General features: G+C 36.7%; 1 protein-coding gene across 2 annotated transcripts in view; it reads left to right on the forward strand.

Annotated features, from left to right (window-relative positions):
- Nucleotides 1–8,531, forward strand: part of spns2 (SPNS lysolipid transporter 2, sphingosine-1-phosphate) — a 71,543-nt gene extending 63,012 nt beyond the window's left edge. Inside the window, exons 11-13 of one of the 2 annotated variants that reach the window (XM_089130300.1) lie at nucleotides 1,086–1,249; nucleotides 3,818–3,857; nucleotides 5,747–8,531. In XM_089130300.1, coding sequence (XP_088986426.1) covers nucleotides 1,086–1,249; nucleotides 3,818–3,857; nucleotides 5,747–5,758 — 216 coding nt within the window. In that variant the 3' untranslated portion in view covers nucleotides 5,759–8,531. The remainder of the gene's footprint in view (nucleotides 1–1,085; nucleotides 1,250–3,817; nucleotides 3,858–5,746) is intronic. The other variant, XM_089130301.1, reaches the window with a different exon arrangement.
- Nucleotides 8,532–22,934: the final 14,403 nt, after the last annotated feature.

Raw genomic sequence — 22,934 nt, forward strand, 5'->3', positions numbered from 1 at the left:
TATGAAAATAGGCTATCAGTCGCAATCTACCATCTTTTTTACCACAACAAAAACTCATTAGATACACACCACAAATGTTCAACTTCAGCAGTAGAAATAGTACAACATTAATGTTTGGCATCATAAAGAGTGAGATATACACATATACAGGTGTGTGGTCTGAACACACACACACAGACCTCACTGTCAGCACTCAATTATACACCTTTTAGTGTCAGCATACCTACCCAACCCATGAGACTTGCACACTAGTGCTGATTTTAACAGATTAGCCATGCTAAAGCGAGTAAGATGAGGAGCCTTCCTAAACATCATTTTCATGCTCAAAATATATATATTTTGCTTTATTTTGTAATAATATAATACACAAGAATGGCTAGAACAAATCATTAGCACTAGAATCATCCCTTTGTTTTTTGTTCACAGGTCTGTTAGTTATAATAATAATAATGATAATACGTTTTTCGGGGTACTCAAAGCGCTTTACATAGAAGGGGGTGGGGGTCTCCTCAACCACCACCAATGAATGTTATAAAATTATGATTAAAATGTTATAAATGTTTTATGTTATAAAATAGTGTTTTGTCTTAAAGCGTTTTGTTCTTTACTCCTTGTGCTAAATTAATTTTAGCCGATGTAATCATTTAAAATCATTCATCCTGCACTACACTATTTGTACTATTTCTTTACGATCAAATCCAATGACAATATCCCTCTCTGTAATATTACATAGGAAATATGTCATGTGGTCTTTAGCATTAAGAAACAGTTGCTGACTATGAACTAATAATCAGATGATGATAAATTGAAACGAACAAAAATGCCTCCTTGACTGAATCAATAGTTTAATTAATTATAATAGTCTTTTTATAGATTTATTGACATACTATTGAACAGATTCCAATAGCTTAAGATAAGTTAACACAAGGATTAAGTGTTTACCCAGTAACTGATTGACAGCGCAGCTCTTGAAGACAATATTAGGAAGTTAATTATTGTATTAATGTCGCTGATGGCTCACAGCAGACTTTTCCTTTGTTTGCTAATGAGTTCTCTTTTGTTTGTGTCTCTATGTGCTCCTACAGATATCAGACTCCCTCCAAGAGAGCTACGCTACGTCAGCTTTATGGCAGTTCCTGAGCTTGGGATATGCCCTCATGCTCTGTCCATTTGTCATCGTTCTGGGGGGGATTTTCTTCCTCGCCACCGCCCTGTTCTTCCTCGACGATCGTGACAAAGCGGAGAAACAGTGAGTGCCTGAGCCTCATAACCTAGTAATTCAGTCTAATCTTTTAAGTCATTGTTGTAATGACATCGAGGTGTTTCCGTTTCAAGGGTCCTCACTTTACATCCCTAAATGGGACTATCATTTCTCATTTCCTACACTGACAATGACAATCCGGAGAATGGCGGTTGCCATGGTGATTTTGGTAGCCTTGGCCATTTTTGTGCTGGTGAATAGCCTCAGGTGGATCGTTAATTCGTGAGGATGAATGAGCTGGATAGATGGACGGAGATCTAGATATATTCTCAAACAATGACACTCTGCATAAGTGATTTGCCAAGGGGGAAATGACACATCACATGGACTACAGATGACCTTAAGATTAATTGCTTCCCTTTCTCAAATCATTAACCCATTATAAGAGAAATTTCAATATATATGTTATTTCAGTACTCCAGCATTGGGCCAAGACAAGCTAAGCAAGTTTATGAATATAGCATTTGTCCGGTAAAAACAGTCATGGCGACATGCGAGGAACTGAACGTCAAATAAACCAAGTGTTCTTCTGCCATTGAAGCTATACCCATGCATTTTAACATGTCATACATAAGACATTGTGAGACACTATATATGTTTATAGTATATATACCCTATGTATATTTACACATAGACATTTTAAAACAGACCTTTATCATAAACTTTAGCTGGTTTGGTCATGGAAGAGTCCCATTCCCTTAAAAGGTAAAGACAAACATGATACTCAAACTTTGCGACTCACTTTCCTTTTTTGCGGCCGCCTTTTATCAAGTGGATTTCCTGTGTGTATTGCCACTTAAAAACGACTTCCTTCCCGTCTGCTTGAGGACATTTTTAGGCAGGGTGGTATGTTGGATTTCTGTGAAGGATTCCCACGATAGGTCTTAGAGACGGCTAAGGAGGTTGACTTTTCTTCTTGTCTCGCCATCTACAACAGACAGATTAATCATTATAGTCATCTTTCACAAGGAGCTACTCAACAAGATTATTTAAATGTTCTTTTTCCTGCTATATATCCTAAGTAGTGGAATACAAATAGTGTACTTGAAACAAGAGATACAGGTCTTGAATACATCAATCTTAGCAATGAATAAATGTTCAAAAGTGTAGCATCAAACAGAATAATAGCCTATAAGTGATACTTTTCTAAGTAGGTTTCCCTAAACACTTCTTACTTCTGCTATTGGTCAGTCAAACAGATATCTCTGTCCAAAACTCACATTGGTTGAGCCAATCTTACGGGTCGGACACTCAAATAAACAGAGCAATGTTTGTTTTGGGTTTTTTTTTTTTTAGGGAAATAAACCTATGAATGACTTACTTCATATACATATCCCTGCATATTAAAATAGGATAAAGTATTTTAACATTCTCAATCTAAAAACTTAAAACGTCACTTTAGATGTAAAATAAATGGCAAAAAAGGTTAAATTTAAAGGTGATTTTATTTTTACATCATATTTATTCTAGAGTAAATATAGCAAGTGAAGGTGTATCCTTAAAGATATTCAAAGCAGTTGACTCCCACAGTGGATTGTAGATTATACCACACCTTTTTACCATTATGTAGCCATTATGGTTTAAAATAGCCACTGAATTGCATTTGCAGCTAAATATGCCATGCAAAAGCAGCAGCTACAGATTAAAACAGTTATGTTTGTGGATGCAGCATAAACTATAAGCTTATTCATTAAACATTTCCAACAAATACTCTTGCATAACACCCTTCTCACTGTTTTTCATAAGCATTGCATCATCACGAGGTTAAATCGAGCCTAAAAATAGCATTTTAACTGTGCTGTTTCAGGCTCAGCTGTTCTTTATTCACAAATATCTTGTTACTTCAATGTAGCATCGTTTGTCTTCCTCTATTTATAGATGCAACATACAAAATGAAAGGCGTTCACTGGAGCATAGGAATATATATTGAGCTTGAAGAGTACTTTATTTCTTGGTTGTTGGATGTTTTGGGCTGAGGGGGAGCCATTTATAGCGCTGGGGAAAACACCGTGCACATAGGCAGCCATTCAAAAAACACACACACGCATTTGTTTCATATCTTTTGCTGCCTGGCGTCAGTTGGCATAGTGTCCATGGGGATGTACTGACGATATAAGCATCCCTGAACTGTGTGTTAAAGCACATGTGGCCTGTAGGGAAGACAATCACACTGCAATGAAGTGTTCCCATTGAGATTTCCAATAGAGTGAAAGAAATTACAAGTAAGCAGGATTAGGATATCGTTTAACAGGACTGAAATGTGTTTCAAACCAATTTTTAGAAATTAAAATATCCAATCATATTTACCATGTTAACTTTGACAACCCTTCAAAGTACATTAAAGGGTTAGCTCAAACTCACCCAAAAATAAAATTACTCTCACTCATATCATTCCAAACCCATAAGACTTATATTCATCTTCAGAACACAAATGAAGATATTTTGTTCATGTGAGCTCCTGCTCATGTGAATGTACAATTATGAAAAAACACTGCACAAATATCTACTCAATCTTTCCCTCATTATTCTGTTTCTTTTTTCCCTTTAATTTTCCAGCAGAGTAAACCAGCTTTCCCGGCCGCCGTCCACAGTTAAGGTAAGACCTCAATTTCCTGCAAGCCTCCAACAAAGGCCTCCAGGTTACACAACTGTTATCCGGTTGATCTTTTAAATGCAGAATATAATGGTTCAAGCTTATTTATCAGAAGGTATTCAGTACTGTAAGAGGAGATATACCAACTTTGTTTTACACATTAAAGTAATTGAGTATCATAATATCAGTGAATAGAATAGAATAGAATAGAATAGAATAGAATAGAATAGAATAGAATAGAATAGAATAGAATAGAATAGAATAGGTGACCAGGTTATTTTAATCCGTTAATAATCTCAAATTTGGCTCCTCTTCAAACCTCTGTTCCTGCCCCCTTCCCCTCTTTCTCTTATCAGCCTCTCACACACTGTTATGAGCCTGTTTGTATAATAACCATGGCTTTGTATGCCCTAAAAGAACGGCAAAGCATCAAAAGAAAGAGTAAGAAAACAACATCGGGAAAAAGGTTTCTCTGGTTGCCAGTTTTTTAGGTGGAGGACAATGTGTGTGGGAGCAGTACACCAAAAATAACTAGTCCCTCAAATATTTGATTGAGAGGGTGGATTGTGGCCGTTAAATGTGGTGATGTATTTTTGTAACGCAGACTGTCCCAAGTTAGCAGTCCTACTCTTCTAACTACACCCTCCACATTCTAATTAGCAAAACTACTACTCCTTATTAGGTTAACAGCTTAAACAGGCTGAAGTTTAACTGGAAATCAATAAGATATCTCTGGTTGGATGAAGCGCAAACCATGGCCTTGAGGGTTAGCCGGTCAGAGGCACATATATTAGCATAAATGAGCATGTGATGACAAGACATATTGCCTCTGTCACTTATATAAATGGGAAAAGTTCTCTAATCAATAGGGGGTCAAAGCACAAAGTGGAGAGGAAACCGCAGAGTTACATAACAGACGGACACCCACACGCGCGTTATTAGAAAAGGAATTACGAGGAGGCACGGTGATGTGACAGCTGGAGTGGGAGTACCGGAAAAATCACTATTGTGACATTAGCATTGATGAAGGCAGAAGATTTCAGAAAGGAAAGGCCTGCAACCAATGCAAAGAGAAGATAGTAGAGAGAGCAAATGAGAGATGAAAGAGAAAGAAATGGAGCATTGCCCTTGGATTATATAGCAGATGGAGGATGCGATGCGCTAAACACTTAAGAGATCTTGCATAGAGAGTGCTTAAATCTAGTGGACAGATACAACAAAATGGAGAGTCTTCGCAATAAAAAGCTTGTCTTTCCTTTTAGAGAACATCTGCTAATCAATAATAACACAACCAGATGTGTCTTTCAACCGTTCATCCTTTAGGCAGAGTTTAACATGGTTGGATTTCCTTAATAGATAATCTATTCAAAATGAACTGAGAGTTATGTGCAGTGCTGTTTAAAAACACTAAAAACAATGATTTGTTTAACAGTAGAGGAGTTTCTAGGACAGATTATTTGTGGCATAATGAGTGACAAATCCCAAGCATGACCCTGGATGTTCTGTAAACATCAGTGATGTGATTATCTAAGCATAATACTCTAGTTACGTTGCATCAGCCAAATGTCATCTTAGAGTTCTGTTCTCTGCATTTCCTCGTGCTACCATAATAAATTGAGACTAAATCAATAATTGTCAAGTTTGTGACAGACACATTGGGGTGTCAGTGGGGCAGCTGTGGAAAGCTTACAGAGCTCTGGTGTGTGTGTGTGTGGGGGGGGGGTAGTTTACCTCACCAGCAGCACCAGACAGATGGCTCACTGGGTACTGAGTTATAATAATTAAAACATCCTGTAGGGAACCCAGAGACTAAGATGTTATTGCTCCAAATTTTATTCAACAACTACGAACAGCCAGAGACTCACACCTCTTTCTCTTTTTCATTCCCTCAGGTTACCAAATGAGAAGCCACTACTGCAATGAAGAAAAAGTGGAATGAAAATATGGGCAGGTGGAGGGAAAAACAGAAGGAATTAAACTTGCAGCTAACTTTCTATATGCACACTCAGCATAGTCTAAGATTACCGCTATCATCGTCATCTCTGCTTTTTCGCTCCATTCTGTGAAGGCCATTCTGAATTCGAGTCGCACCTTGCTTGTCCCGGTAAACCTTCAGCTGGAAAGAGCCTTCAGCCAATCAGCAGCTGGTGTGCAGCTATTAATGATGTATATAAAGAGCCTTGTGGGCTCTGGTGGGTGTTTAGATGAGGGTGCCATACTACTGAACACAGCACGGACACACACTCCCGTCCTGTCACGCTGCCTGTCGATCTGCACCAAGTGCCATAACATCACATTCCTAATGGGGACCAGTACCAGATGCTCACAGCTAACAGGGGCTCACCAATACGCCAAAAATCACCCCCAAAATAGTAACTACAGAACTGAGGGAATCACTCACATCCCATCAACTACCCAACGAAAACTGAGTGGTGAGTCCTGCCTTAAGAAATCTGGCAGAGGCACAGGTTTGGTCCCCGGTCACTTTTCTTTTATAAAGATTCTTTTCTTTCCTTTTTATGAAATGTATTTTCTGTTCTTTTTCTTAGCACTTACCATTTTAATGCAGTGCCAGTGACTTCATGCAGCCACGCATGACACATCGATTATTATCTTTTCTCTTCTTGCTCTGACTGTGTTTTTACAACTAAAACAGGAGGGACTTTGTGAACTATAGCTGAAAGGGACACTGGATTGTAAATAACTTTTTAAAATGAAGAAACAAAATTTAAATGCTTTCATATTGAACATATTTACTGAACAGTCTGCCAGGATAAATCGCATAGTATGCCCAGGAAGGAAGCAGAAATGTTCAAAAATTTAAGTGAACAAAGCCAAGGTTATCGTCACTTATCTAGTGTTTTTCAGTGCGGAATTCCGTCCGGAGTGCCGGGTTACCCATCCAGACCTTCATTTTAACTACGGATAAGATTCACAAGCTCAGTCTATAAGAATGGAAGTCTTTGTATGTTGGCTTACCTTGCTCATTTGCTTTTACATATCCCTTTACTGGAAAAGAAGAGAGAGAGACAGGATGATAGTGTATCGCAGCCGAGTTAATTACCAACTCTGCAATCCATCCGTTTTCAAAAAGGGAGAAATCTAACTCTGGGGTTAAGCTAAGTCTGGATTGCTTTTTTGTTGATTCTGTGAATTTTGTGGAAGTTTCTTTTAGCAGAAATCAGATATTTGAATATGTTACATATGCTAAGAAAAGCACTTTGCTTTTCACTGAGTAGTCTTGGATATGAAGAAATACAATTGGAGAAAATATCAGTTTTCGCTGTTATTGGCCTGTGTGGTTTTACTTAAGAATATAGTTTGTAATATATGCAATTTAAAAGAAGGTTAACAAAAATGAAAGCTTTCACAGTGGCAATAATTTGTATATTCTCATATTTAGCAAGATTCACTCAGCACACACACTCACACACACACCGTCACTTTTCTTGAACCTGGTGTTACCAAATCCGTCTGTATCTGAAGCCGTTCTCAAAGAGAAGCGGATGCTTTTTCCAATCTTGAAAAAAGCACCTTGTCTATAGATTGAAGTGGGGAAAAAGCTAATCTGTGTTTTGAAGGTCTGACTTAACATGTCATGTGAAATTACCGTCCTGTTTGCCAGTCATATCCTCTTTCATCATGCCAGGTGAAAAGCCTTTGAATGTGATTCTGTCCAATCCAATGTGTTTACACATGCAAATTTATCTTAATGAAGCTTTTGTATTATTACTGTTGTTATTATTCTTTTACTGATGTCATTTTCTTTCTTTTTACAAATATGATTTTTATATATATAGGCTATAAACACTATAAAGATAAACTATTATGCAGCGATTTTAATATATTGTAAACGGCTTTGATGCAATGTATTTATTATTATGTTTTTGTTTGCTACCCTTGCTGATAAGGTATAAGGGAAAAAATATTGTAAACATAGATATTATGTACAGTTTTGTTTTTAATTTTCTTTGAAAATTCCTCATCACCATTTGAAGAATCTCTCAGTTGTTCATCTCAGAGAACTGTTTTCAAAGGAGCCGATTATTTTACTGGTTCGCACAAACAAACAGCATGATTTACACTTATAAGGACATGTATTGTGTACCAACATGTTTGTTTGACCAATGAACTGATAATTGATTTATTTTGCACAAGCAACTGAGTGTGTGAATAATGTGCTGATCAGGGGGGTTTTCTATTACTGTCTAATCCAATAGTTCTACACTGGCATTTTAAGTGCTAGCTTTGAGGGATTATTCTCCATTCACTGCCTGGCTATAGCTTTTCAAAGTTATTTTACATGCTGATATGACTAGTTTATTTGTTTGTTGAAAGGCAGCGCTCACGGTGATCTAGGTCGGACTAACGACTGGCTTAATATTTGTACGGCCAAGTTCAACAAAACCCGATGCTATTGAGCAGTTTTATGAGATCGTTTTAATTGCCGAATCGTGAGAATTGAGTATTTCAGATTGCACATTTTCTTGTTATACAAGAATTCTGTAAAAATGTACCTATTTCTGATGTCAAGCAGAAACTAAAAGGTGATTTTATTTTTTAGAGCAAGTGTGATTATAAAGAAGAAAAGTATCTAGGACGTTTACTGTGATGCTCCCACGGGGATATACACCCTATATGTAACTGATCAAAATAAACTTATTTAATCAAAACAGAGCAATATGTTGTTGTCGTTTTTTTACATTAGATTTAAGTGCACTTGATTTCATTTTGTTACCCAATTAAGACAATTGTGGGAGGAAATTTATCATGTGTTTTTTTTTTTTAATTAAGCATCCTGTAAAAAAATAATCATGGTTTTACGTAAAAATACAGCACAAATGTTTCAACATTGATAATAATAAGAAATATTTCTTGAGAAGCAATTCAATATATTAGAATGATTTCTAAAGGACTGTGTGATACTGAAGACTGGAATAACGGCTAATGCATTATAATTGCATTATACATTATTTTTAAATTGTAATATTTTACAGTATTACTGTTTTCACTATTTTTTTTTTTTTTTTTTTTTGTGATAAATGCAGGCAGCATTGAAAGGAGACTTTCATTGCTCCGGAGCAGGAAGCCCTCTCTCTTCCTCTTTTTCAGAGGTATAAGGGGGGTGGGCTCAGCAAAAGGTTTCATTTTCATCGGGCAGTGCAAGAGTCAGCCAGGATTTGGGGGGACTGGATAAAGTCCAGCATTGTTTAGAGAGGCACAGTGCACCTCTGTTGCCCGGCAACAGTTTCTGTGACACCAGAGAATAAGAATGTAGATGGAGAAGGTCACCAGTGTGTTGACAAGACTTGAAACACCTACATAACGTGTTGCTGAAAATATATGAAAATGTGCTTAGCAACAGCTGTCACATTCATCCATATTACAGATGAAAAAAAATAATATTTGCTCATGGTGCGACCCAAACTGCATGTGAAAGCAAATCGAGAAAGTTCACAAATATCTGCAACCGTGGCAACAGCTGAGGACAGAATTACCTCATACCATAAAACAGTGGTTCTCAAAGGGGTGCACAGGTACAGCTTGGGGTGGGGGCAGCCGCTGTACCTCTTCCGCAGACGGAATCACAAGCTGCTATTGCGAATGTCCCGCTTCGCTGCAATATACCAGCGAGAAGATGTACAAGAAGCTGAGGTTGTGAGGCGCTGTCAAAAGAGCTCTGATTATATGCGAAACATCACTGAAATATTTATTTATTTATTTATTTATTTTCAAATGAATGTTACATTCTGATGTGTTATCATCCCTTACTGTTATATTTTTATTAAGGGGGATAGGCTTGACCAAGCGAGAACCACTGCCCTACAAAATATGACAAGCTCATAAGACCCATAATGGCTAAATAACTCTAAAGAGTCAGTCAATAATGATGAGGTGTTTTCCTTTAGTTAAATGCAGAGCTGATAGCCTAAATCACCCCAAAATGCTTACTGTGGCTGCGTTTAATCAGAAGTATTGATCACAGGAGCTTTTCTAATCACAAGTGACCTTTGTCTAACCTTTGACAGGAAGGTCCTTATATAGGCAACATCTCAATGTTTGACTAATTTACAGTCTTACCATTCAATTACAGTATGACATTGAAGATTAAGAAAATTAAAATGCTAATTAAAACAGGATCTTGAAATGAACCGAATATATGTTACATTTCTAGGAGTAAACTCAAATCAAACATTCAATATTTATTTTAGACTAAAACATCAAACTCCTTTGAAAAAAAGGATGAAGACCTTTTCTCACTGGACATTAAACTCTGATAGACTGACAGAAATGCACTGGTCAAGCAAACCAAACCTAGTTCTGGCATAAAACACTGTCAACGTCAACAGAACAGTGGAGATCTGACAGGAAACTCTAGGGTGTAGACAGGATATAATGGTTCCTTATACTCAGCAGGAAAATCTATGTGGTGATTTCTTTTCCATGGACCTGTTAAAACACTATGTGAGCCAAAGAAACAAACAATAAAACAAGGGTCATTTTAGAGGCATTCGTAAGCTTGAATAAATATTTGCTGAAGCTCATGTCAATTTTTGCTTGGTTATTTTGACGAGTTACTTTATTTGGCTATTTGGCTAGTTAGTTGCATGAAAGTTCATCCTAAATTTAAAAGTATGTCATTATTCACTCATGCTCATGTCATTCTAAACCTTTATGACTTCTGTGTAACACAAAATTATATTTAGTAGAATTTTTCAGTATCATGACAAACAAGGAAATCCAACACGGTTCAATGTTGTTTGGGACAATACAGATTTTTTTTTTTGGAGAAACAGTTCTTCAAAAATATATTCTTCTGTGTTCCACAAAAGAAAGAAAGCCATACAAGTTTGAAAGAACATGAGAATGCTGAAATGAAGTTTTGGTTGTCCTGATATAATTTAAAGGGTTAGTTATAGTTCTGACAGAGACCCGCATAGGCTAGCGCTGCTCTGTGTTTACTACCTGAACAGCGTAGACTTGAAAGTTGCAATGAAGTTGCTTATGGCTGGTTCAGAAAGCTCTCTGATTTCATCAGAAATATATTAATTTGTGTTCTGAAGATGAACAAATGTCTTACGGGTTTGTAATGACATGAGGGCGAGTAATTAATGACAGAAATTTCATTTTGGGTGAACTAGCCCTTTAATGCATGTCCTGATGTAATAGGAATAAAAACTATACTGTTAAATAAATGTATTATCTAATTCACACAAAATTGTCTGATTAAAATGAGTGCTTTCCTCTTTAATTGTTGTGATGTCACGAACCAACATCATTGGGGACAAATGGGCTATATGCACGCATAAATTCCGCATTTGACGCAAGGATGCTCGTCCATTTCCGGTTGTGGAGATTAAAGCGGAGGAAAACCGAGGAAAACGGGATTATGGCAGAGTCTTCAAAATGTACTGTCCTCCAGTCTTTGAAATTAAACGTACATTCGTTTAGATGTAATTTTATATATAGTTATTTTTATTTAATATAATTTTAAAAAGAAGCATAAACACAACGAGGGGTGTCTGTTTTATCTGTTTTTGTGACTAACGTTTCTTTAGTATAACCATGGAGTATAAAATTCAATATAAATTCTCGGTATTGCATTGGACTCTACGATCGGCGGAAGTTATCGAGCATCCCTAATGCTTCACCGGAAATACCGCCGTGCATAGAGCACATTGGGGACAAAAAAAAGTGTTTTGAACTTAGAAATTGAACTATTTTTGTAATGTTACTCTTGGGTTATATTTTTGTCTTTGGCATATGGGTAAATGAGAGCACGCATGGTGATGTATACATGATATATAATTTAAAGAGAGAACAAGGGCAATTCACTCAAAGAGGCTTTATATCAGGTATGTTTTCTCTGTGGTATTATTTTCTTGTATAATGTATTTGTTTTTCTCTACTCAATTTATTTCATGCAAATTTGTTCCCCCTTTTGCATTAACTGCATCGAAGAGAGAGAACAAGGGCAATTCACTGTCTGCTGTACCGTGTCTGATTCCACAAAGTCACAACGCAGAGTAAAAGCATCTCAACTGGTGTTGCCAACCATACACAACAGCCAAATGTAATCCTAACCATGTCCCTAAACCTAACCCTAGCCATAAATTATGTTAAATTAAAGGGTAACTAAACACCAAAACAACTTTTTTTAGTTAATGATTTGTAAGAATGGAGCTTCATAAATGCTGTTCATTGATTCAAGTACATTTTTTGACAATTGAGTATAAAGTGTTTTGATTTTCAAATATATGGCGTAAAAACGTCTGAGTGCTGCCCTCTTCAGGTTAAACGGAAAGCTCCTGCAGTAGGGGTACTTGCTGACGTAGCGAACTCTCAGACGCACTCTGTCACACCCTTGGTGCGAGCTCACCACGCCCTTGGCAGCCCCTGGTATAAAAGCATCTGGTATAAAAGCATCTGGTTCCGTCAAAACTACTGTAGCGAGTCAGGAGTTGGATTTATGAGTATTGAAAACGATCAGGATAGCATATAATAGCATCTAGTTAGTTAATCCTCTGGGGTCGACAAACGAGCCGGTGCATTTTGCTGGATTTTTTCATATTTTTTCATATAGCGGCATAATGTCGATATGAATATATGCCAGCGTGCGCTATTGAGATCAACTCGACGACATAACTCATCAGATGCCGGTCGCAATGCGGGAGTTAAGACCGCAGTTTGAGCCAGCAGCTCGAATGGATTTGGCCCTGTGTCTACATACAATTCACCCTCATCCACTTCAGGTGAAGGTGAAGGTGAGGGAGAAAAGTCCTCGACTTCAAATGGCCGCTCTGTTGCAAAGGCAGCTACTTGAGTCACTCCAGTCTCGCTCTATTTTAGAGTCTGACAGCAGCTGTCACTCACGGCGGGTCTCAGGTGCACGCCCCGTAGCCCCGCTGGGGTCTGCCCATTTTTTCAGCATTTTTCAAATATTGCTAGTGGGTGGAGTCAGGCTCTGACCAGGGGTTTAGTTACCCTTTAAGTGAAATAACACTGATGTAGAAGTACCTAACCCTGGTTTAATGCCTACATTAGACATAAACTGTAAACTTGTCCCTCAAATCTGATTGGGACTGGGTGATTGTAAAGTTGTTCCAGGATCAACAATGATGTGATTTTTTTTTTTATGTTACATATTAAGTTGCTCCTACTCTGCAGGTCTTTAAAATGGTCCTTTCATTTTTAAGCAAACATACAACGGAACAAAACCAACTAAAAACGATATTATTACCTGCTGTATCTTTCCTGTCATTGTCTCTCCAGATAAGTGCATCTCAAATTGAATATGAGTTAAATATATAAAATGATTATTAACTGATTATTATATTTGACAAAAAAAGTCGCAGAGTCAAATCTCTGAAAAGATAAACGAGGACAAAGTTTATGCTGACTCACTTTGTCCATCTGACACCTGAATGAATCGAACACCCATGATGATCATCTAATATAACATTTAATGTCTTCTATAAGTAAAATACAAAGTGAATAGCTGACAAATAGTATGAGGTTATGCAAAGTGACTGAAAATTGAACAGTGGAAAGAAAAACAGGACTGACGCCAAGTACACCAGCAGATGAAAAGAATAAAAGGCATAATCTGTGGAGAGCCTCATGGAATTCATGCTGTCTGATTATGAATGAAGTCATCCCACGTACGTTTTAGTGCAGTCAGCATATTTGATATTCCTCCTCAAAAGCCAGAGACCAATAGAAAGGTCAATGCTAAGAATAGCACCATACGCCTCAAAACTCAGCTTAATTGTGCATTTAGGGAATAAAATAACACATACTAAAATAACACATAGCCTATACTTCATTAAATATAGATTCAAAAAGGGAACACGCCACAGTCTCCATCTTCCTTCATTAATATAAAAAGAAAGAAAGGCAGAAAATAGCAAATGACAGCAGACAGGCAGATCTAAAAAAGCCCTTGGGACAAATTTAGAGGCATTAAAAAAAATCATACTTGTAATGGAGGCATCCAACCATATTTCTCATGTGAAAAGAAGAACTACTATTACGCCTGGGCTTTCTAAAGTCAAACAGAATGGCAATATGTATTATATTATTTATCATCTTTGTCTACATGCTGTTTTTTTGTGTACTGTATGCATGGGGGGTTTCAGGAACCTGGCTAAGCATATTAGCAAATATGAATGACCAATCAGAATCAAGTATTCCAGAAAGTCACTGTCACAATGTCACCACATCGCACTATAGGCCATACATTCCCCATAATCTCCCACCTGTACACACTCATAATCATCACACCTGTTATATATTTTTGGTTTACTACTGTTTCACTCTTCAGTCTATACAATAGACTCACAGTTGCACAGTTGCACAGTATGCACAGTTATGCCTGTCTGTTTTTTTGGGGTTTTTTTTTTGCTTTTATTAAATCACGTTTATATTTATCTTCATCCATCTTCTTCATCCTCATCCTCCTGTGACAGTCACATTGCAATAATAAAATAATCATACATAAAATAAAACAGTAAGAAGAATACAGGTAAATAGCAGGACACAGCACTCTCATTATGAACTCATTATCTTCAGCACTAATGCAGTTACGAAGTCAATAAGCTTGGTAATTCAGACTGGCATGCTAAATTAACAGCCATTTTAAAAATTACTTTTAAATTTTCATGCCACCTTGAAACATATTCATCTACTTATGACCACTTGATAGGATATGGACTACAGTGTAATACAATGTGTTGGTTATCTAGAAGACATTATTGTGGATGATAGACAAAGATGTGCAACCTAATTAAAGTGCTAACGGCCTCTTTAGCTCCAGTGTTTTGGATGGATTGTACAAGTGTCTTACTTTAGGAAAGCCTCATGGTGTGCTTTATGGCCATTTGTGAATTTTCACTTCCACACGCCAGCTTTGCGTCTTCAACACAGACTGATCTCACTAATCAGCTGCAATGCACCAATCTAGGCTCAGGTTCACATTCCCTGCACTCATTCATTGTCGTGGTTGCTTCCCCATTCATCAAGCGCATGCATCTCTTAATGAACACAGTATGCTACACGTGAATCATTCACAGCACTCCATAAGCCCCTGCAGTGGAATCGACCAACTAGAGCATGTATGTAGCAAACACGACATATGCGCACAGCTGGAAAAGTGCCGGAAAGACAAATGGTGAAAAACATGTACATTTTGTTTTTCTGTTGTTATTGTGAATAAAAGCTGAGGTGTGTGCCATTAGCTCCAAGATTCTCTCATATCTTTTCACATATGTTCCCTAAAACGCATATACACACCAAAAACATTGCTCTTATTATTAAAACCTGACAATACAAGAAAAACACATTAACATGGCATTCTATAAAGGCTCATTGTGGAAAACTCCCCTATACCATAAAGGCGTAAATTCATCTGCAGTTGCCAGTCTTTCTTTTCCAGCCTTTAGTCCATTTAATTCTCCAAATTGATTTGGATTATGATTGATTCCTATACAGATTTCAACAGCAACAATACAAGACTTTAGCACTCCTTTCATTTCCAAATACAGCAGGAACAATGTAATCATCATTTGAGTGTGATTGATATTACTGACACTGTATATGCACAACATCAGTATTCATGTATAACAAGAATCGCACATGCTTCTGTAACAGTATGTGAGTGTTATCAGAACCTGTCATGCTCATTAATCCATTCTTCATGCATGCAGTTACACATGGCCCCACTACTGATCTGATCTTGTGAGAGGATTTCTCAAAATGCAGAGAGGAAATTTCTTTCTCAGTCACCTCGCTTTCCACACTCTTTGAACTCATTTTCTATCTACACTGTTTAATGCTATAATAACATTCAGAAGAGAAATGTCTCAGTCCCTGGCCATGCCAAAAGTTTCCTTGATGACAAATTGCTTCCCTCCCTCATGAGGACAGAAGAACGCCGCCTCTGTGCACTGAGGCCTGTTGGGCTGTGACGGATAATATGGCTCCATGCTGAAACTGACTTTAACCCCAGATCACCTCAGAATACCTTTCTTTCTTTGCTCACCACACAGGCTGTGCCGGAATCCAAATTGGTGTCTGAGTGTACACATACGTTTTAGAATTGTAAATTATTTTGTTCATTTTTTTTTTTAAATAATGAAGCAATATCTTGAGTAAATCTGCACCGATATGGGAGGGTTTGATGTGGATTACAAGAAAAAAATTCTCTTATGATTGGAATATTCTCTCATTTTCTAATCTTATCTAAAAACTTTATTATTAATCTTATCCATTTACACTGCAAGAGAAAAAAAAATATAGAAAAACAGAAAAGGTACTGCAAATGTCAGCCGTTATCTGTTAAGTTTACGGACATTTCCTTTAACCCTAAAACACAACACAACACAATGCGACATTAACTTGTGAAAAAAAATCGTAAAATTTCTTCATTGTAACACAGTAGCCTGTTTTGTGCTCTATTTTCTCAGAATGAATAATATATCTTCAATATGATCTGACATTGTCAAAAAAGTTATTGCTTTCACCTTTTCAGACATTTTAGATAAGTCTTTTAATGTCTTTTAAGATGTCTTTGTCAGAAGATTCCAAACACAGGTGTGTATGAACAGTTTATTGAATAATGAAGTTAGCAGGTGATTCTCTGGATTGCAGATCGTGATGGTGAAACAGGCATGAGAATGATAGTCTTATCTTTTTGCAGATAGCGAAGAGAAGTGGCTGGTGGGCTTAAGACTGGCAGACATTGACACTGAAATACTGATGAAGACAAAGGACGGGACAGTTCAATGCACAGGTAAGTAGTCAGGTTAGAATGACGAGACCAGACTCGGAGCTCAAGCCAAGCCCTGAATGGGCAGGTGAACTAGTGAAATTCAATATATTAGATTTGATAGGGCATTCAATTTGTGTCATTTGTCTAATTCATGGTTTTAAGTCCACAATTTTTGAAGGGGCAAGTTTGCTAAACTGTCAAGTAGGCCTATTTAATAAGCATTTGTATTCCATCTGCATAAAACAACAGTCACAAAGCCTTAAAATAAATAACACTAACAATAACATTTTAGTTTAGGGCTCAATTCTTACTAGTTGCTTATTAGCATGCATATCACTAGGATATTGGCTGTTTTTAGACTCCATGACTATATTCTACACCCCTTAACCCTACGCAATACCTAAACTTAACAAATGCCTTACAAACTGTCGATAAGCAGTAATTAGGAGGCAAATCGAGGCAAAAGTCATAGTTAATATTTAGTTGATAGTGAGAATTGATAGTGAGACCAAAATAAATTATAGAATCTCAATAAGATGTAAAAAAGGGAAACTATGACTAGTTGAGGCAAATAAGAGAACAAATATGTTAATATTAATCCCACAATTATGCATCTGTGTTTATACAGTATAAAGCATTAGTCACTGATTTTCAAAGCTGGTAAAGCAACATGAATGACTCCACACACCACGACCAGAGGATTTTCAACTCACCAGTCCTTAACCCCATTAAATACATTAGTATGACAATCAGATAAACACGTTTTCATCAAGAAAACAACTTGTTACATAACTTAATGTGATTTAACTATCATGATCATTTGGGTGTCATCACATCTACACACAACCCAGCTATTCAATTCATTCAACTTGAGCCTGCTTTGTAAAACTGCCATCATAAAAATTGAGTATCATCAGCCTGGGAGCGATGCAACTGTAATGATAATAGAGAGAGCGCAGCAAATGAAGGGGAAAACTGTTTACACTCTCTTGTCACACCCCTGCAGCAAAACCTCTCTCTATTACTGAAGCACCAAGATGACATACACACACACACATTTGTTGGGGGATCTATTCTGAGGTGTGTGTGTGTGTGTGTGTGTGTGTGTGTGTGTGTGTGTGTGTGTGTGTGTGTGTGTGAATGCACTTTCAGCAGTCTCCTTTAGTCAACACCTGACTGAGGAAAATTAAAGCATTGCACCAGAAGCCAGAGATGGGAAGCGGAAGAGTGAAGTGAGGTAAAGTCACTCATTTCAGGCTCAAATATAAGTTCACATGGGCTGATGAGTCAAAACAGACAAAACAACAGTCCAACTCAATGACCAGACAAAAAGTGTAATGAAAATGTCATACTGGAAGGCCAAACAAATACACTCTAACACCCTATAGTAGCCCAATATACCTGAATTCACCCTATATAAAAATATATAATATATATTTTAAACTATGAGCTGTTACTCCTATAAACTTCAAGTGTCACATGACACTTCATAAATCAATATGCTGAATTGGTGTTCAAGAAACATTTCTTATTATCAATGTTCAAAAGAGCTGTACTGCAATTTTTTGTAGAAACCGTGATTAACTGATAAATAGAAAGTACAAAAAATTTTAAAAAGAAAAACGTAAAAAGTAAAAAGAAAAGACAAAAATCAATTGACAAATCTCTTAACATAGAGAAAAATCCATTTTAATTGATCCAACTATTGAGATCTTTAAAAGTGCAAGGTGGCAACCTTTGTTGGCCGCCCCTTCTCAATTTATCAATCAGCTGGCTGACCTTTGAACTTTGGTCAGGTTCATGCATGGATTCTATCAGGGGTCACGGCTTGACTGGTTAGCATGGGCAGTTGCCGTAACTAACGTAACTGCACTTTCTATGGGGAACAAAGCTATTTCTTCATTAACAATTGTTCAAACAAAACAAATAAAGTCTTTCTTATTTTGTACGAACAATGTCAAACTAAACTATTTTCATTGGTTGAACAAAAACAGACAAAGTATAAAAAATGAAAAATAAAGATCAGCATTAACCAGCATAAAAAGCCTATTTCCACCACATAAGAAAAATACAATATTTTAATAAATAATAGTATTTATTATAATAATTATAATAAATTGTGAAAATTATGTAATTTTTATGAAATAAAAATTATTACATAAAAATGTATGACAAATTTAAAATGGACTTTTAGATCATAGACTTATTATCTAATCATTTCACCTTTAAATTTGAGTTGTCTTATGTAGCAGAAATGGGCTTTCATAAAAAATAAAAAAACTTGTGTAGACCAACATGAAAACTGATGCTGGTCCAATCTAGCCTTTATTTTTCTTCTTTTTTTTTGCAATGAAAATAGCCTAATTTAAACATATTTACAATTGCTGTGTACAGTACATTACCACCGGTGTTCCTCATGGCTCAGTATGAGGCCCCCTCTTATTTAGCCTTTATATCAATGACTTGCCTACTTTGTTCTGAAGTTGAATGTTTGATGGCAGCCTTTTAACAGTCTTTTTTAAACTAGGACAGTCTTCATAAATTTGCAGATCTGAGTCTCATATACAAAGTAATACAAGATTTGGCCCCAGCTACTCTGGTAGAGTTCATCAGCCAAAGAAAAAGCTCTGAACGTGCACTCGAGGCTCTGCCAGAGGGGACTGTGTTGTCCTTCTGTGCAGGTGCACTTTCAGACGCTCGGCCTGTTCGGCAAGGGGCGCCACTGAATGGAACGCAATACCTGAGGAGGTTAAACAGCTCACCACTCACAAGGCCTTTACAATTTTTTTTTAAATTTGGCTCATTAACATGTACAGTCTGTCTGCCAACATTAAAAGCCAAGCATGTTATTATATACTGTAAATATACAATTTATTGTATATTTGGATACCGTCGCCTTTTTGAATATGGTTTTGTGTGTGTGTGTGTGTGTGTGTGAGTTTAAATATCAGTAATAGGTTAATAGGTATTGTATGTCCTAAGTTATTTTATAGTGTCATTTAATTGTAGTTATTGATTTGCCATAGACTTGTGCATTTTCATGTTTGTATTTTAATGCTTCTTTTACATCTTGGCCAGGGGACAACAGATGAAAAATAGCCTTTTAGCTAATTCTGGCTTTTTAAACCGTGTTTGTTCATGTGTTTTATTATGAAATTGCACTGTCCCCTCTTAAGTAAACCAATACCAATACCAATTAGATGAGGTATCTTTGCGCAAAAAATAAATAAATAAATAAAATGTAAAAATAGTTTTAGAGCACATTAGAGTTGTAATTTTATTGTATTTTCACGCATTTAGCTTGCACATTATATACATAGAGGGTGTCTTTTCAGTGTAGTGCTGATGTGCTGCAAATAGATCCCCACACTAAGTCACACTTTTATCTGAACCAGAGCAGAAACACTCTGTTTGCATTTCCCTGCTAAATATAACACACCAATCTGTATGCGCGAGCATGAATGAATCTCAAACATTGCGGATAACTCTTCAGGGGACTGACTATCAAAGGCACACACCTGGATTTTTGTGTAACTGTCAGTGCTTGGTGTGTATGTGTGTGTTACTGTTTTGCTACACAGTTGGGTGTGTATTGGCTTTCACAGCACAGATGCGTAGAACCTTTTAGATGACAATATCCAAACATTGCCAGCAACCAGCATGTGGCCAGAGTACAACTGTGGAGTCAGATGTAGAAAACAACGTAAATTGGATGCAGTTCATTTCCTAAAGAATGTGAAGTTACACTTTATTATAAGATGTCCACGTTACAGTGTAATTATACATCTGTTAGTGTATAGTTAAGTGTACATTTGTTTTTAGTTATATGTTTGCTACAGTGTAATATATTTTTTACAGTGCATTTGTTTCAGTGTAAGTATACATTTGTTATAATGTAATTATTTTTTATTGTAATTATGTTTTTTAGTGTAATGTTTATATTATGTTTACACTTTTAGTGTACCTATGCATTTGTTACAGTGTAATTATACATTTGTTACAGTATAACTATAAGTTTCTTACATTGTAATTGTGCATTTGCTATGTGTAATTAAGTGTAACTATACTTTTGTTACAGTGTAAATTTGCTGCATTGTAATAATACATTTGTTAGGGCGCGTTTACACTTGGCGTCTTTTTTGACAAGAAAAAGTTGACAAGGGTGCTTTTTAAGTAAAAAAAAAAAAACTGGCAGGGTTTGGTTCTAAATAGCAGCCGAGGGCGTCTTTTGTTGCTACAACAACACTCACCTAAAGGATTATTAGGAACAACTGTTCAATTTCTCATTAATGCAATTATCTAATCAACCAATCACATGGCAGTTGCTTCAATGCATTTAGGGGTATGGTCCTGGTCAAGGCAATCTCCTGAACTCCAAACTGAATATCAGAATGGGAAAGAAAGGTGATTTAAGCAATTTTGAGCGTGGCATGATTATTGGTGCCAGAAGCAGATGGTCCTCACTGCACAACATGAAATCCACGGGGGTGTTTTCCTTTTCATAGTCTACTTTGTTAATTTCCACAGACGAGTAATGAAGTAATGAACTTCTATAATTTGTAGGTGATTCCCGATCATGTTTCATGATTAGTTCCGAGCTAATAATAATCCCAGGTATCCCAACATATGAATGAACGGCTCGTTTTGAAATCTTCCCAGTCTACTGACATTTGTTCTCATCTGCTTTAAACATTACAATCCTCATGATAACTTTTGTTAACTTTAAGTAAATCCATTTCAAAAGCGAATTACGTAGTTCAATTAGTTACGAAGTCCAAAGACAATATTCTAAAGATGACGGCGCCCTCGTTTCTCTGGTGCATAAGGTCTACCGTCTATAGGTAGTTGCTTACTGACTAAAGTCACGTCTCTAGATTTGGATCCCTCCATCAGGTTTTAATGCAAGTTTTATTCCAGACCAACAGGTGAGTCATGAATGAGGTCGCTTAGAAAAGTATCAGAACACCTTTCCTTAATAATCTGCATGATTTAAGAAACATTTGTGTCTGTGGCACAAACTGCGAAGGATGAATTACAGACAAAATGTAAAACTTGGGGCCAGAGGTTCTGTACAGTCTAGTCTTAACAAGCAGCAGTAATGAGAAAGAGAGGGTAAAGAACAGCAAACACACAGAGAGAGAGAGAGAGAGAGAGAGAGAGAGAACAGTGTGTCCTCAGTGAAGATAGATGCTGCAGTTCTCAGAGCGTGATGAAGATGCCTGTTTCTAGGGAGAGTAGATGATGACAGCCGCTTAACGCATCACAGAAACTGCACCACGTCCTCTTCAGGGACTTCTACTCTTAAATTTGTCTGAAATACGGCAAAATAAATGCATTAAATACCCTTACACTTGGTGTTGGATACAGCAAGGCATGGGGTCATGCTGTAAATGAAGAGCGTGTATTATGATAATGTCAGGATGTCCCGTACAGACTGATGCAATCTGTCAGGGTCTAAATATTCAATCCCTGACCGAGAGCACTCACTGGTACACAAAACACACAGATGGACCATGCTAAAGAACAGATTGCTTCATACCTTACTGTCCGCAAATGCAGCAACATGCACAGCATTGCATAACACACATCGCAGTCTTGGGTATTTATACACTTTGTCACTTCATGCATTATTACTGATTAGACACACAGAAACTTTACACAGAAGTACGTCACTCAGAAAAAAAAGGTACAAAAGCTGTCACTGGGGCGGTACCTTTTCAAAAGGTACACTTTTGTACCTAAAGGGTGCATATTGGTACCTTAATAGTACCCCTTTAGGTACAAAAGTGTACCTTTTGAAAAGGTACCGCCGTGACAGCTTTTGTACCTTTTTTTCTGAGAGTGGATGCTGAAGTTGGAATGAGACACAAGGAACGAGTCACAGCTAAATTAAAGTTAAGAAAACATTGAACAGAATATGTTGCTGCTCAGTATCAGCATCATCATATAGTGAACACTTTGTTTAAAAGTTGGGGGTCACCAAGAATCGGTTTTGAAATAAAAAAAAACAATACCTTTATTCAACAAAAATGTTGAATACATTTATAAAAGATTCCTATTTCTATTAAATTCATTGTTTTTTTTGTTTGTTTGTTTTTTACCTACAGATATACAGTGCTGGTCATAATTATTTGCCATCTAGGTAAATATGATCAAGATGGCTGTAAAAATGTTTGTCCTTTTAATATTTTATATAAAAAATAAAAAAAAAAAATAAAAAAATAAAAATAAAAAAAAAATAAAACCTTTTATTTAAGTAAAAAAATTGAAAGTGGGGTGAAATCACATTATGAAATAAATATTTTTTTTTT

The sequence above is a fragment of the Pimephales promelas genome, chromosome 4 (genome assembly GCF_988280905.1).
Source record: "Pimephales promelas chromosome 4, fPimPro1.hap1.1, whole genome shotgun sequence".
Classification (NCBI taxonomy): Eukaryota; Metazoa; Chordata; class Actinopteri; order Cypriniformes; family Leuciscidae; genus Pimephales; species Pimephales promelas.